We start from the raw sequence: 17,161 nt of genomic DNA on the forward strand, positions 1-17,161 counted from the left end.
GGGTTGATAATGATAATAATAAGTGCAGAGCCCAAATGGTTAGGAGTTGAAAGTTGAAATTTGGTATACAGTTAGTGTATGTCACAAGAACACACACTAAGAAGAGATTTTTCAAAATCCCACCTGGGGGAGAGGGACAGGATTAAGACTTAACACTTCCATCAACAATGGAAGTGTAAGTAACAATGGAAGTGTTAAGTAACAATGGAAGTGTTATGTAACAATGGAATTGTTAAGAGAAAGCAACATACAAGATTTACAGGCGCAGATGCGGTTTTTTTTGTTCTTGCGGGAAATTGAACATTTTTTAACCCATCTAAAAATTCTCTAATTAGTCTGAAAACAGGGGGACCTAATTCTTGCATTCTGTGAAAACAGGTAAGGTTACTTTTGCCCAAGTAACACTGGGCCTACCTGCTAGTTTTATATAATTTAATTAGAATCAAAATTTAAAATCTCTATTTTTTATGTAAATAATAATTAATTTTAAACAATTATTAATTCTGACCTTTGCCTAAGTGACGAAATACAAGTGCCTGTGCCATCACCATTTGTCCACATCTTAGCATACATCCCCATCCCGAATCTGATGTTGGACCAGTTCCACCTTATAAACAAAAATCATAAACTAAATATTAAAATTTAATTAAATTTTAATTTATTAAGATTAATTGGACAATATGTAAATCAGATTACTTAATTTTATTGAATAATTACATTTAAACAAATAAATAATTCAATAATAAATTTGCATTTACAGTAGAGTGTCAATTATCCAAAAGTCAATTATCTGAAAGAATTCTAGTCGGCAAATTTAAATTTTCGCCAATGCTGTGGCGCTGCAATCTTTGGCTATGTCTTGGGCTACTCAAATATTTTACATTTTTGATACTAAATTAACTTCTGAAGTATAATTTTTTATTGTTTTTATATTTTTCAATATATTTATTTTGTTTGTACAAAATAAAAAAATAATTTTTAACGATACAATAGTCTTCGTTAGGCTTAACATCGACGAAAATTCAACGCGAAGCAACACACAACGGAGAAAAATTTCAACATTGGATAAATTAATGTATTTTTTTGTACATAATTGATTATCCGAAATATCGATTTTTCGAACAACCCCAGTCCCCAATTGATTCGGATAATCAACACTCTACTGTATCTTGAAATATACTATACCTATTGGGGAAAAATTTTTCCTGTATGTAAACCATATCTTCGAACAAATATCTACTCTTAATTCTTCTAAATCTGTAATAAAAATACTGATAATATTTATTAAATATAGTTCAATCACATCCTTCTAAAACAAATTATATAAGTAATTATATTTATAAATTAACTACTTTATGATGTATTTTATAATATAAATTATGTATTTTTATAAAAACTAACATTTAAAACATATAATATATGATGTTAATGTAAAGTTTTAAAAACACAAACATATATTGCTTATATATAAAATGTCTCTTGTATTCTGCAAGTATTTATCTACAAAGGATAAATATATTGTTAAGAGAAAAATATTACAGTAATACCTCGACTTACGCTACCCTGACTTACGCAAACCCGGAGTTACGCAATTTTCAAATCGCGTCAATTCGTCTTTTGTTTGAACGCCACGCAACTCTTGATTACTCACCCCCCCCACACTATTGTTCAGCTTACATGTTCAAACGTGTCACGCGGAATCGTCACATAGCTACAATTTATTTTGTGTTATTTATTTCTGTGTTTGTTATATCTACGGAGACTTGAGAGACTCTATGTGATGATTTCTTGTAACCATGAACAAATCAAAAGACAAGATAAGATTAATGAGAACATTTATTAGCTTAGATACATCCGACTTGGATTTTACACAAATTGCGAAATTATACCCCGACTTACGCGGTTATCGCTCGGTCCCATCTATCGCATAAGTTCAGGGTATTACTGTATTAATCATTGGCTGCATCTTGTTTGTAACAATAATAATTTAAAAAAATGAAATTTGTTCTTGTTCTAATTTTAAAAAATGAAATATTTTTAACTTACTATACAAATGTAACTTTTCTATTCAGAAATGAATATTTAAAAGAAAGAGAACACAAATATATCATCCCACTTCCCTTCTATATATTGCATTTTCCAGTAGCAAAATGATAAAATCATAAAGGAAAAAATAACCCTATTTTTTTAAGATTCATCTACATCAGTGTTTTCCAAACTTTTAGACTACTGTTCTCTTTTACTGCATATATTTCTTTAGCACTACCATAAAATCAGTCAAAAATAATACATTGAAAAATAAAATTTTAATAAAAAATTGCATTTGTTTTATAAATGAAAAATAATTGTCTAAATCAGCGCTGTCCAACTTATCATAGCCCGCGGGCCATATTTTCTTCACCAAACATTTCGGGGGCCAAGAAGGTTGATAAACCACATGACATTTGCATAGTGCTACGGTTCAGTAAGCACTAATTGGTCAGCGAGTCCGATGTTGACACTATAAAAAGGCGACAGTTCGCCATACCGGATATACATCACTCTCGTCTAAGTTCAACTTGGGAATTTTTTTGTTCAATAATAAATGTGAATTCTTCTTCCTGAAAAAAATAAGACATTCCCTGAAAATAAGACCTAGCGCATTTTTCAGAGCAAAAATTAATATAAGACACTGTCTTATTTTCGGGGAAAAACGGTAGTAAAATAAAATTAATATTAATAATAATAATTTAGTAAAATAAATTTATTCATAGTAAAATGTACTCGCGGGCCGTAAAAATTATTTGGCGGGCCGCCAGTTGGACAGCGCTGCTCTAAATATATCTTAAAGTATTTTATTAATTAATATAAAGTCATATGTCTCAAAACTGACTTTACAATCTATTTGTTTGAAGTTCAATAGTAAATTTTCTTGTTTCCAAACAAATTTTTGTCCCCTTTGTCTTCCATTGTTCCTACTGTTCCCTTGCCTTTCAGTGTCCCTCTACCACTTCCTTGTTTTTCAGTACTCCCTTTGAGTCTTGTACTACCCCAAAGGAACATTAGCACCCACTTTGGGAAATCACTGATCTAAACATTCTAAACATTATCAGTAAATTGTTTTATCTATCATTCCAACCCATTAAATAAATCTATGAATGAATGACATATTCCAAATTTTTTATTCTAATAAGAATTTTCTTTCTTCCAATTAAACTGAGGATTTTTTAAATAACAAATTTACTTTTCCTCTAAGCAATATATTTTTATCAGCTTTGTTGTAAGTAACCAAAAAAGTCTAAAATTCTTATCCATGAATCTTTTTCTTACACTTTTGTATTTTAAATCATTGTCATAAAATCATATTCATTTCTCTATTTTTTCTCCACTTTTATTATTATTATTATTATTTAAACAGATTCATGTTTTCCCCATAAACAAGCACAGTGCTAATGTTTTATTAGTATACCAATAAAACAGCCAGTTAGGATTATCTGAATTCATATTATCATAATATTGTGTTAAATTGTTTGTTTCTGATTAATTTTTTTCTATACATTCAATAAATATTTTGATTTTATTTAATCTGCACTTGATTTTAAATTTTGAAAATATTTTACTTCCAAAACTATAAATTTATCTTAAAAATAACATAATAATAAATAAAATTTTAGTCTGATTTAATACATATTTGTAGCATGTTATCCACATACTATCAATATAATTTAGTTTTATTATTAGTAAATAAAAGTTTAATATTTAAAATCTAGCTTTTATTGACATCTATAACTAAATGCTAGATGGCTGAACAGTTAAGAAGCTAAGATGACACCCTGGGGAACCTGAAATTGAATCCAGATGGGCTAAAAAATTCCAAGAATTTTTCAAAAGAAGGTCCATCTGAATATGTTAATCTCTACCCTCACCACCCAGCCAAGCTTATGTGGGCTTGGCCAAACCCATAATGAGCTTAGAAAAAGGGTCCTCTTAGTGCCCACAGAATGGAAAGAGTTTTAAAAAAAGTAACTATAGGGTAAAAGGACATCCAGCAACCTAAATTTTTATAGTTCAACAGGAGATTTTTTTACTAAAATATAACACAAAATAGCACAAAACAAAGCACAAAATAGTGATTTTGTGCTTTGTTATTTCCAAGAAAACCACGGACTACATCCTTAAATGATTTCCATGCCTTTAGCTCTACGTTATTCAACTTCATGTCAAAATTTTCATCATAAGTAATTTTCTAATCTGAGGTCCAACGAATATTCCTTCCTTTAATTTATCTTCACTTAACCTAGGAAATACTTGGCTTACATGTTTAAATCCTGGTCCTTCTTCATTCAGTGCTTTAACAAAATTTTTTATCAACCCCAATTTTATATGTAAAGGGGGCAAAATTACTTGCTGAGGGTTCACTAATGGAACATACTTAATATTGTTTTGCTCAGGAGTCTCTTTTTGGCCAATCTTTAACCACATAATGTTCACTTGTTGCACGACTGTCCCACAGATATAAAAAGCAGCAGTATTTTGTAAAAGCCACCTTGCAGTCTGAGAAGAAGACCAATAACTTTTAGGTTGCCACAGATACGCCATAAGTGAGCACTAATAATTGACTGCTTTTAAAATTAATGACATAATTTCATATGTTTCTTTCAAACCAACAACATGTGCTACTGGTATAGAAGGATTCTTGTTTGAATTATGCAATAGCACTGCTTTTAAGCTTGTTTTTGATGAGTTTATAAATAACCATCAATCATCAGCTTTATAAGGAATATTCAACTCAGATATCAAACCATTTACATCACAACAGGAACACAACTGATCTGCCATAGTGAAATATTTCATTAAATCCTTACTTCTGTGTCTGAAAAATGAAACTTTTGTATCCTTACGCAATAAATTCCACTGATTTAAGTGTGAACCTAACACTTCTGCTTGCTGTTTTGATAAATGCAAGTCGCAAACCAAATTGTTTAGTTCCACTTGTAAAATGAGATGTGGTTCACTATTTGATTTTTCTGGTATAAAATCTTCATCTCTTGGACCTTGTGCTGCTGCATCAGAACAATCCTCTTCAGAATCAGGAATCTCCTGCCAATAAGCTGGGGCTGTGGGAATAGGTAAATTCTCTCCACGAGGAACTGGTCTCATAGCCGATGGAATATTTGGATACACAATATTACTTTTATTTTTTGCAGAGAAACCTCTGACCTTTGTTAAACAGAAGTAGCAGTCGTCATAATGATTTGTTTGTTCTCACCAAATCATTGATTGGTATAGCAAAAGGCAATGCTCCTTTTCTCCTCATAACCACTGCGTGAGCTTGACATAACACCTAATACACGTTAAATGCAGCACCCATTGTTTGTCTTGATCTCTGAGTGGACATCCGAAATAAAGTCCATAGGCAGTTTTCATCAATTTTGAAATGGGCCTATGCTGACTTTGTTGCGAATTCACATATCCATAACAAAAACACATCCAGAGAATTTGTACACGAATGTGTTTGTTGCCACATATTTCAATATATGTCAAGGTAAAATTTAAATAAGAAAAAATTTCCAAATTTATTTTACCTGCAATTGTACATGGATTACCATACACAACTTCACTCGCCAATGTCTTGAACTGCACTGAAATAATGTATTTTCAAAGACTAATAACGCATCTTCCTTGTTCATGGTTTAAGCATGGTGCCAGAATAAATAGGTTATAAACTGGCACCAATCAGGCAGCTGTTCTTTTGTCAAAGATCTTACTCATATCCAGATGTACCTTTTCTCCGAAACTACTAATTATAAAAATGTAAATGTAAAAATGTGTTGATTGTAAAAATGTTGACTTTTGAATTGAAATTTTAAATTTAAGAATTTTTTTTGACAAAATCTTTACTTTAAATAAAAAATTTATTTACAACTGAAAAATTAAATAAAAAACACGTTAAAATGTGCACCACTACAAGAGGAACAAGTCAAAGTTTGCCATTTTTTACATGGGCTGGGACTGAACATCTGACTGCCCTTAAAGTCAAATAACTAAATAACGTGACGTGATAGATCATTTCTGATCACACTTTCTGTTCAGCACGAGAAATACATTAAAAAAAATCACTGATGTATCTGTTCCGAAAATCATGTAGACTAGTGTAATTGATTTTAAAAAAAATGTAGTTTTATTTGCACTTTACCTTTGAGGATAGATGACAGTGGAGGTGTAAACTGGTGGCGGAGGAGTGGGAGAAGGGAAATGATACTAAAACTTAACTTACATAACATAATGTAACAATAACTTAAAAATAACTTAACACTAATTTTTTTATCTTTTCTGTTTTATATATTCTTTTTAATTTTTTATTCACTGCTTTTTGCTTTTTTCCTTCACTCCACCAGCACTTTCACTGGATAGAGGTTGCTTGGTAAAATATCTATCCAAAGAGGTTTGGCTTTGCCTACTTTTTAAAATGTTTCTAAAATGGCTTAAGCAAATGTTATTAAACCGAACAGCAATATGGCCAGTATAAACCTTTTCAGGATGTTTCTTTTCAATAAAATCAGTCACTTGCTGATAATACCTCAAGATTTCCTTTATTTCTGCCGAATTTACAACCTCCTCCTCCTCGCCCTCATCTTTACTGAACTCTTGAAGGATCTCCATGTGTTGCATCATCTGTAGCTCCTTCAACTCAGTGGTGGTCAACTTGTCTTATTATAGACATATTACTATGTTTAAGTGATTTTTCCAAAATTCACACAGTGTAAGATTGGTATTTTCAGTGACTTCAAAACATTGCCTGAACAAATGCTTGATGTATAATTTTTTGAAGTTAGAAATCACCTGCTGGTCCATAGGCTGGAGGATAGGGGTGGTGTTGGGTAGTAGGTAGAGGATCTTAATGATGTTGAACTCATTGAGGATATCATTTACAAGACCAGGGGTGAGCAGAGGCATTGTCAAAGATAAGCAAGCATTTCAGGGGCAGTTTTGTTTTCCAGCAAATATTTCTTGACAGCTGGACCAAAGACCAGATTTACCCATTCAACAAAAAATGGTCAAGTAACCCAAGCCTCTGCATTTGCCTTCCACATAACTTGGAGTTTCTCCTTTATGGGTCTTAAATGCTCCAGGATTTTCATAATGATACACCAACAAAGGCTTGATTTTACAATCCCCACTGGCATTAGCACAAAGGGCTAGAGTAATGTTGTATTATCGTGTATCCATGAATGAATCAAGAAAAAAAAATGGCGGGATTAATCAACGAGAACGAACCTTTTTTTATTGACCTGTGCACATCCGACTTGGATTTCTACACAAAGAAAACAGGTGGCACTTGACTTAAGCGCAGCTTATAATAATAAATATGATTAATCTTAACACGCCTCCTTAATCATATTACAGCGTAACTTTTCGAATATTACACGATTCAAAGGTTTTGTTAGTATGTCAGCAAGCTGATCGATGTTTTTAATATGTTGCAATTCAACAGTCGTGCCAATATGCCACTGAATAAATTTTCTTTGAATCTCAATATGCTTTTTACCCTTGGTTATCTTTCCTTGGTGAGCGTTTTTAAGCATGTGAATTGCCGAATGATTGTCAACAAGCAACAAAGTAGGTTCTTCATTCTTTAATAATCTCAGTTCAATCCCTATTCTTCACACCCAGCAGATATCATCAATAGATGAACGATACTCAGCTTCAGCGGTTGAGTTTGCCACGAGACGCTGCTTTCTTGAATACCATACAATTGGACCTCCTCTCATGATAAGAACTCCACTTGTAGAATGTAGACTATTGGCGTCTCCTCCGTAATCTGCATCTGTATATGCTATCAACTTCAGATCTCAGTTAAAAAATATTCAAAAATGTGTAGTTCCTCTCAGATACTGAAAAATTCTTTTAATCATCTTCCAGTGACTTGTCAAGAGTCGATTACTGAATCTACTCAAGTAATTGACGGCATAGCTTATATCTGGATGGGAGATTGTTGCTAAATAAAGCAAGCTTCCGATGGCTTCGAGATAACGATTTTGTTTTTCTAGTGGCTGGTCATTGATAAGGTTTTCAGAATTCGTTTTCATTCCTGGCTCCATTGGTGTATTCACGGCGTTCACTCGATCATACCTAAATCGTTTCAAGATCTTTTCTGTGTAATCAGGTTGACTCACAAAAATTCCTTCAGACAACACTTCGATCTTCATACCTAAGTATGTCATACATGATTGTAAAGTTCTTTTATAAGTAATTTCAAACTTGTCATTCAGTAATTTCAAAATCTTGAAAATATCCTCCTCATTTTGGGCGGCAATGAACCCGTCGTCTACGACCAATATTATTATCACACTTCTGTCGTTGTTGTAATAAACGCACAGGTCATTGTCGGTATTAACAAATCCTATCATAAGAAAAAAATCAGAGATTTCATCGTTCCAATCTTTGGTGGCTTACTTTAAACCGTACAGACTCTTTTCAAGCTTGCAAACCTTTTCTGTCCCATCAGAGAATCCTTCTGACTGGTTCATATATATTTCTTCTTTGAGATTGGCGTGTATGTAAGCTGTCTTAACATCAAAAACTGTTACTTTCATTTTACTGGATGCTGCGTGACTGAGCACAAGTCTGATAGATTCATGTCTGGCTACAGGACTGAAGGTATCTGAATAATCTATGCCCTGCCTTTGCTTGAATCCCCTTACAACAAGTCTAGCTTTCATCCTGCCGTCCTGTTTACAACATAACACCCATCGGCATGTCAGAGGTCTCGCATATTTTGGAGGTTCCACCAGGCTCCAAGTCTTCAATTTGATCAGGCTGTCGTACTCATGCCGCATAGCCTTATACCATCCTTTGTCCTTCAAGGCTTCCTTAACTAAAATATTCTCGGTTCCTCCTATCATGGCATTATCATGAATAAGTCCCATCTCATAATTGTTGAATCTGGTTGGTGCTTTTAGTTTTCGGAGATTTCGTAAACTTCGTTGAATCTCCTCTGGTGGTTCTGGTTCTTCAACAGTTTCTTCTGGAGTGATGTGTCGTGAATGATTCTGTGAACATTTATCATCTGAATCCTCTACGGTTTCGTTTTCATTTTCAGACTTTTTTATCTTCTTTTCTGTTCCCTTTTCCTTCATGTGGGTCTCAACTTCGGCAGAGCTTCCTTTAGTTTCAGACTTTTCATTGAAAATCACATTGTCGGTGCAGACGATCTCCTTCTCATCTGGCAAGTAGACTGTATAACAGAGTGAATCGAGATCATATCCAACGAAGATTCCTTTCATAGACTTTCTCTCCATCTTTCTCTTTTTATGATCTTCAATCAATATATAACACTCGCAGCCGAAACTTTTCAATTTTGAGATGTTTACCATATGTCCAAACCAAAGTTTGGCAGGACTTTTATTATCTATAGAGCTCGTTCCTGTTTGATTAATGGTTAACACAGCGTAGTTAATAGCTTCAGTCCAAAGATTTTCACTTAAGTTCCTGGCATGTAAAACAGATCAAGCTGACTCCACTATGGTGCACATCTCCCTCTCTATTCGTCCATTTTGCTGCGGTGTACACGTGTTTGTCCTAGTATGTAAAACTCCAAGCTCTTCCAATAACTCCCTAGTAGTCGAATTTTTGATTTCTATCCCATTGTCAGACCTTAGACCTTTCACTTTTCTTCCAAATTGGTTTTCAACTATTTACCCATGCTGCAAGGGCTTCATCCTTGGTTTGTAAAAAATAAACAGTCCTAAAATGAGAAAAGTCGTCCTTGAATAAGAGAAAATATCTTGCCTTTCCCAGAGATAAGGTGTCCATTTCACCTAAGTCAATGTGTATCAGATCCAATACTTCCTTCGCTACCTTGTTATTTCTTGGGTGAGAGATATGATGTTGTTTGCTGTAGACACAGCCAATACAAATGATGTTGTCCCAGTCATCGATATATCTTATATTATTTCTGTCCAAAATACTCTTGCAGTACTTCACATTCTGATGTGCCAGCCTTTCATGCCAGACTTTGATTGAGTTGGCTATCATGCACATTCCTGTGTCCTCTCTGCGGAACATCATTTGATATAATTCTTCATGTCGTTGTGCTACTGCTATTTGCTCCTTTCTATCGGCCGTTTCAATAATTGATGTGTTTGCATTGGCAATCTGAATAAACTCTTTATCCAACATTTGGGTAACCGAAAATAGATTGAATGATATATTAGGAACATATAAAACATCTTTCAGGGTTGCTGGATACCATTTCCTTCCATTAAAAGCCTCGAGTTCAATGTTACCTATTCCGATCCCATTGATTTCTGTGTTGTTCCCAAGTATCACCTTCGAATACTCCTCCAGCGCTTTGTAGTTTGTCAGCCATTCTTTCCTGAAGGTCATGTGCTGTGTGGCAGCACTATCTTGATACCAGATATCCTGTCGATTTTGTCTTGAGTTCCTGTCATTTATTTTCATTGATGTCAATCCTACAGTGACAAGAGCTCATTGTTGTCCTTTGATCTTATCTCCTTTGTTTGATTCGTCTGACTCTCATTTATACACTGCCTTGCAAAATGGCCCTTTTGATTGCAGTTGTTACAATTATAAGTTATCCTGCAATACTCCAAATATTTCTGACATGGCTTATTCTTACAATATTCTTTACGTGTCCCTTTTGTCTGCATTTGAAACATTTGACTCTTGAACTTTTCTGCTGACTTTTGTCCTTGTTACCTTGCTTTTTTCTGCTTTGAAATGAGAGCATTCTGTGCAATTGATTCCTTCTTGCCATCTTCCTTCAATCTGTCTTCTTCCAGTCAAAATCATTCAATTAAGATGTCAATGTTCTTGTCCGTTGAATTAGCATTATCCCATGATGTCCTGAAGTGGTATAGTTTCGGTGGAAGTATTCCGAGCATTCTTGTCATAATCCAGCTTTCTTTAATTGAAACAATTAAAGCCTTCAGCTTTTAAGTCTTCTGCATATTTTTGAACTGATAAGCAATTCTCCACTACAGATTTGCTTGAATCATACTTATGATTAAAAAAATTTCTCTGTAACCCTTCAATTGTGAGATTGGACCTTTTACCATACAAGGTTTCTAATTTGTGTATCATACTATACGCAGAAGTGCAATTTGCAATTTTCTTTGCGATATTACTGCTCACATTTAAACCTATACAAGCTTGAGCGTCTAAATCCTTTTTAATCCACGCTGCAACATCTACCGCATTATTTGCATCTTCAGGTTTAAGAATAATTCTGTTCGCAATGTCATACAAATCCTTCGATCTCAATGTAAGATTTAGTTTAAACTTCCATGAAACATAATTAATATTTCCCTGTGAATCTTCTGACAAAGTTTACATTTGAGATTTTACGATATCCACATCGACAGACTAAATAATTTACTGACTTAATTAGTTTTGTATGTTACCTAAATACACTTACGGTGATGACGGGTAGCAATTCATGATCATTTACGAACACTGACGAAGTTGACCGACGATTGAAGCTCGTCAAAGATGGCAATTGCAGACGATGAACGAAGGTATGGCTGACACGTGTCTCGACACAACTTGCTGTTCTCAATTTATGCCTTTTCCTTTCTCTTAGAAAAATTCGACTGTCGAGATTCATTCACGGGTCCTGGGCCCATAACCTGTTGTATTATCATGTAACCGTGAATGAATCAAGAAAAAAAAATGGCGGGATTAATCAACGAGAACGAACCTTTTTTTATTGACCTGCGCTCATCCGACTTGGATTTCTACACAAAGAAAACAGGTGGCGCTTGACTTAAGTGCAGCTTATAATAATAAATATGATTAATCTTAACAAGTAAGGAGCTCCTTCATGGCTTTATGGCCTGTCATTTTTCATTCTTCTGGCATACATAACAGCAGAAGGAATTTGGAAAAAAATGTCTGGCATGACATTTTTTTCCAAAGAGGGCAGTTTCATCGCAATTAAAAACTTGCTGTGGATGTAACCTTCATTTGCAATCAGTTCTTCAAATTGCTTGCAAAACTCCTCGGCTGCCCTTCTGTCCAAACTTGCTGCCTCACCAGGCCGTTTCACCAAATGTATTCCGGTGCATTTCCGAAATTTTTTGAACCAGCCACGAGAAGCTTTGAAGTCGGTTACCGACTTCAAAGCTTCTCGTGAAAAGACCAGCCGAGCTTTCACCCCCCTGGTCTTTCAAATCACTGAAAATGGCAGTGGCTTTCTCACAAATTATTGTTTCTGTGATCGTATCTCCTATTATTTCCTTCTCTTTTATCCACAACAATAAAAGCCTCTCCATCTCATCAAGCCTAGCTGTCCTTTTCTTTGAAATTGTTGTGAGACCTTTCAAAGGATTCACTGCCTTTATTGCTACCTTCTGCTTGATGATCGTACTGATCGTCGAACAGTTTCGGCCATATTGCTGAGCAAGATCATAATACGCATTCCACTTGCATGTTTCTTTATTATCTCGTACTTCATTTCCAATGTCATCATCCTTTTATTTTTCTCACCACTATCACTAGCACTTGCTTTCTTCAGACCCATGGTTAATAATAATAACTGTAATAATAAAAAAACAAAATAACACAACAAAATGATAAGAGTGCAGCAAGTGAGATCCTTCCACGATGAAGCAAACATGTGGACTGAAATCAATGAACAGAAGTGTCGGGATGGAATCGTCTGGAAGTTTCCTGCCCTATTTTCTTTTTCAAACGAGCAATGGTCGATGCCGTAGGAACTCGGATCGAGAAACAACTGTTAGTTTTGAAAGCAGGATAGCTGATTGGCCGCCGAGCATCAGACCATCTGCGGACCGACGAGAGCGCTACGAAGCTGGATTGACAGCACTGATTGGTCAATCAATCAGCACTGTCAATCTATATAAAAAGATTGAGTTTAGGCGGGAGAGTTAAGTTTGCCTAGGTTGAAGTTTGATAGAGTTCTGTAAGAACTTCAGGTTAAGGATGTTTTATCTAAGTTCGGCTAAGGGAACTCAGGAGTTGATCAAACAAACTTGATGAAGCAAAGTTGCTTTCATCTCATCTGTTTTCATCAATGAACACCGGAAGGAGTATACAACTAATTACCACTCAAGGATCGTGTCATAAGGTGCCCTTTTGACGGACCTGTTCAGGATTAATTGGCTATTTGGACTCTAATTTATTTTGTGCGTGTGTGAAACCTATGTTGTAATTTGTAGCTCTTGTTAACATCGTAAGTTTATGTAAATTTTATTTGTTGTTATAAACGTTTTGTGAACTGTGATTTTTGAATTTGACTAGAAGGAACACGTGATCATGGCGGTGGTGATGTGAACTAATGTAACATCGTATGGTGAGATTTTGTTCATACTGTGGAGCAAAAATATGTTCAAATTTCATGTCGTATCCTGAAAATTTCGTATGCTGGAGCGTTTGTATCCTGAGGTACTACTGTATAATATAAATATGCTAAATTTATATATTCAAAAAAANTAACAGATGTTCTGAATTTTAATAAACATAATTTTTACAATTTCATATCTCTGTAATAATTTAAAAAAACCTGAAAGAACCTGATACTGTCTGGAAGAAGCAGATTAAAAAAAGTGAAATATTGGATACAGGAAAAGGAAGTAATTATTATAAGGGCAGATAAGACAAAAGAAATGGCAGTGCTTATAAGATTGGACTATGATAGGATGTTGCAAAAACACATTGATAAAGCAGAGTGTGTACAACTTGAAATGAAGTTAAGAAGCTCCTGAAATGCACCATACCAATGTTCCTAAAAGGACTAACAGCTAGATGTTATAGTGCCCCAAAACTGTTGTATGTCTACCTCTTTCCAAAATATTCAGTGTGAAACACTAAGCAATTTGGCAGGAAGTAATTAGTTAGATTACCATCTTTCGTTAAAGAGACAGCAACCTAACCATCTATCTCCTGGCAAGTTACTTAGTAATTACTTAGCCTTAATAGCCCAATAAAGAAATCTGGCTGTTCATTTGATATTTGAAGTAATTATCAAGTTGGTTATATTTATTATTTATTATGTTAAGACACACAAAGATTCCTGGTCAGAAAGATCCATAACAGAGAGGAGATCCTGCTTATTTTTTGACAAAAAGAATAATTTGGTGACATTTTTAGAAACAAAGCTGAAAGACTATCAAAGAGTGATTAAAGATAGAAGAGAGCTTATGAGAATTTGGGATGTGAAAGCAAAAGAAAGTTTCATTCTGTTAATATATGATTTTAAGTCTTTATACCCATCTGTGCTATAGGAACCAGCCTTTTGATGGGTAAAGGTCATTTGCGAGTTCAAAGCTAAGGGATGTGTCAATCTTAGTACATTGCACAATATAAATGCATATTTTGTCCATAATGGACAAAATATGAGACACAATATTAATATATTGTGTCTCATAATATGAAGAAATGAGAGTCTAATTGATTTACTAATAACAGGGCCTTTAGCCAAAATTATTGTGAGGCAGACAAAGAAGAGTGTTAGGCATAAGTTTGGTCCAGACATTGTAATGATGGTTAGGTATGTAGATGACTTACTAGTCATATGGAAGGATGGAAATAGAGAAAAGAGTTTGTAAAAGAGTTTTCTGATTCTACATTAGGATTGACACTACAGAAAGAACAAAGTTCACAAGACCGCATACATTTCCTTAATGTATTGACTGTAGAGGCTAGCTAGATATGTCACAAAAGTATTTAGGAAAGATACACCTGTTCCAGTATACATTCCCTTAAAGTCTAGATATATATGGGAATATAAATGGGCTGCAGGGCTGATTCAAATTTTGAAACACTCGAATGATTTTGCACAACACTACTGGGAATCAATGCAGTAGACTGTCTGGATTTTTATACTTGTAAATGATTTCTAATATACATGGCTGGAGTTGTTCACAAAAAGTTTATATACTTTCGAAAACAATATGACAAAAAATCAATTTATAATACAGTACTAAAAAAAAAAACATTGATACACTAAATTAAATATACATATCTAGAATATGCTCAACAATTATACAATAATACATGTGACTAATATAAACTGTAAAAACTTATCATCAGCTAAAATCAAAGCTGAAGACTAAAAAGTAAACAAGGTAAAAAACAATGATATATATAAAATTTTTTATTTGCATCAAGATTTCCCATCTGCTTACACTATAGTTGGTTAAATATAATTGCTTAAGAAATTTAGGCTGATAAAGGAACCAAGGCTATTATTACAAAAAAGTGACTAAATATATGAATACTGTAATAAACCATACATATATCTAAAATATAAATTAAAAGAATAACTAAAAATTTGATATTTGATGATAAAAATAGTAGTGTTACATATCAGATAGAAGAGTTCAAAAGATAAAGATTATTACAAGATTCTATAGTAATTAACATAATAGAAGTTCCTTGAAAAATATAAACATAGATAATTTGGATACTTTTTTGATTGCAAATATAATAGCATAGCTTTTTTGATGTTAATTATATAATTAAAATAAGCATTGCAGTTAACTTAATAAAGCAAACAATATACCTTTAATAGTAACAGTTTGGAAAACACAAATGCTTGTTAACAAAGTCAAAAACATTATTACAAAAATCTCTCAGTATATTTAATTTAAGGTTGATAATTTTAAAAATAACATTTAAATTTAAAATGTTATAATAATTTATATTTCCATTTANTTGTAATAAAAAGCAATTTTTTTGTGAACTTATAAAACTTATAGAATGTAACTTAAATGCATTAAATTGAAATCAAATCTTACCATGTAATATACTATATTTTTTGCCTAAAATCCATACAGGTTCTTCAGTATAAGGAAAATCTGAATATTCTTTGTAACTTGGTTCATAAGCCATGCCTGCTATAAAATACAATTAGTATCCTTTATTAATATTTACTTCATATCTAATAAATAATAACAATGTAGTCAATAATCAAAATATGAGTGTCTAATTAAAGTTAACATATTATGGGCAGTCTAACTACTTAGTAAAATTGCATAAAAATTTCAGTATGTCTTAATAAGACTGTAGAAAAGCAGTTCACAGAAAAAAGAATTAGTTTCAAAAATCATCACCAGAGCATTTTATGGACAAACAAGGCACATTTCCATATGCATGGTGCAGTTAACATGCATAATTGTTGAGTTTGGGCTAGAGAAAACTCCCATGCATCTGAAAATTCCTTTACATTCCCCAAAAGTAAGTTTAATGCTGTTTTTCCTCCTCATTCATTATTGGTTTTACTAGTTTGTTCAAGGAACTTGGCCCAGAGATCCCATTACATATTCTATTACTGACCAGTAATATGCACCAGAGCCCACCAGTGGTCGAGTGGTCTTCGTACCCTAAACACTGGGAATTCGGTCGTGGGTTCACGCCGCGATCGGACAGGCTGGCTGCTTGGAGTTTTCCGGGTTTTCTCCTTGCCAATAACAACTAAATAGGAGGCCAGTTCCCCATAAAAGTCCTCCCGGAAGGCATTAGTTCCCCTTGTGTAACATCACACCCCAGAAAAGGCAACGGGAAACCACTCTGGGTACTAACTTTCCCTAGTAACGCCTTGGCGTATTTACTAACTACTTACTAATCTGAGCCAGGTATGGCCAAGGTCAGGAAAAACCTGATATGGCACCATGAGATGAGAATATGCACCATCATTGACCAATATCAGCACTCCAACAATGTCAATGTCTTGAATCAACAGTATTCATGTAAGATGGCACCCCCCAAAACTAATTGTGTTAAACAGGTGCTTAGAAATCATTTTTATGATAAATACATCAGAAAAATCATTTCTAATTGAGAAGTGCCAGTTGATGATGTATTATCAGCTAGCATTTCTCAACTGTTAGCCTGCATGCTCACTAGATCAGAATCCATGCTAAACATCTCAAGGAATTCTTTGCAATCAACAATTAAACATGCTATTCTCAGCTTTCATATAATAGCAGATAATGGTGGTCAACATGCTTTGAGGTGACTAATAAATTGTCACTGCACTGTCTTGTAATGCTGAAATTATTCCTGATGGTAATTTTTGAAACTAATTTTTTTCCCATGACTTTCCATCCATTAGCCTCTTTTAGACACCAGAATTTTCATGCAATTCCATTAAGCGGTTTTTTCTGCAAACTTTTCAGTATATATATATATATATTTT

At 33.8% G+C, this 17,161-nt stretch overlaps 1 protein-coding gene across 2 annotated transcripts in view; it reads right to left on the bottom strand.

The window, feature by feature from the left end:
* Nucleotides 1-482: 482 nt before the first annotated feature.
* LOC111615295 (cysteine protease ATG4B-like) overlaps nucleotides 483-17,161 on the bottom strand; it is a 21,590-nt gene continuing 4,911 nt past the window's right edge. The window contains exons 3-5 of one of the 2 annotated variants that reach the window (XM_023356717.1): nucleotides 15,762-15,857; nucleotides 1,186-1,257; nucleotides 483-607 (exon numbers count right to left, since the gene is read on the bottom strand). In XM_023356717.1, the coding sequence (XP_023212485.1) occupies nucleotides 498-607; nucleotides 1,186-1,257; nucleotides 15,762-15,857 (278 nt within the window). In that variant the 3' untranslated portion in view covers nucleotides 483-497. Of the gene's footprint in view, nucleotides 608-1,185; nucleotides 1,258-15,761; nucleotides 15,861-17,161 lie in introns of both variants that reach the window. The other variant, XM_023356716.1, reaches the window with a different exon arrangement.

The sequence above is a fragment of the Centruroides sculpturatus genome, unplaced genomic scaffold (assembly GCF_000671375.1).
Source record: "Centruroides sculpturatus isolate CEXI.00-Female unplaced genomic scaffold, Cexi_2.0 scaffold2340, whole genome shotgun sequence".
NCBI lineage: Eukaryota > Metazoa > Arthropoda > Arachnida > Scorpiones > Buthidae > Centruroides > Centruroides sculpturatus.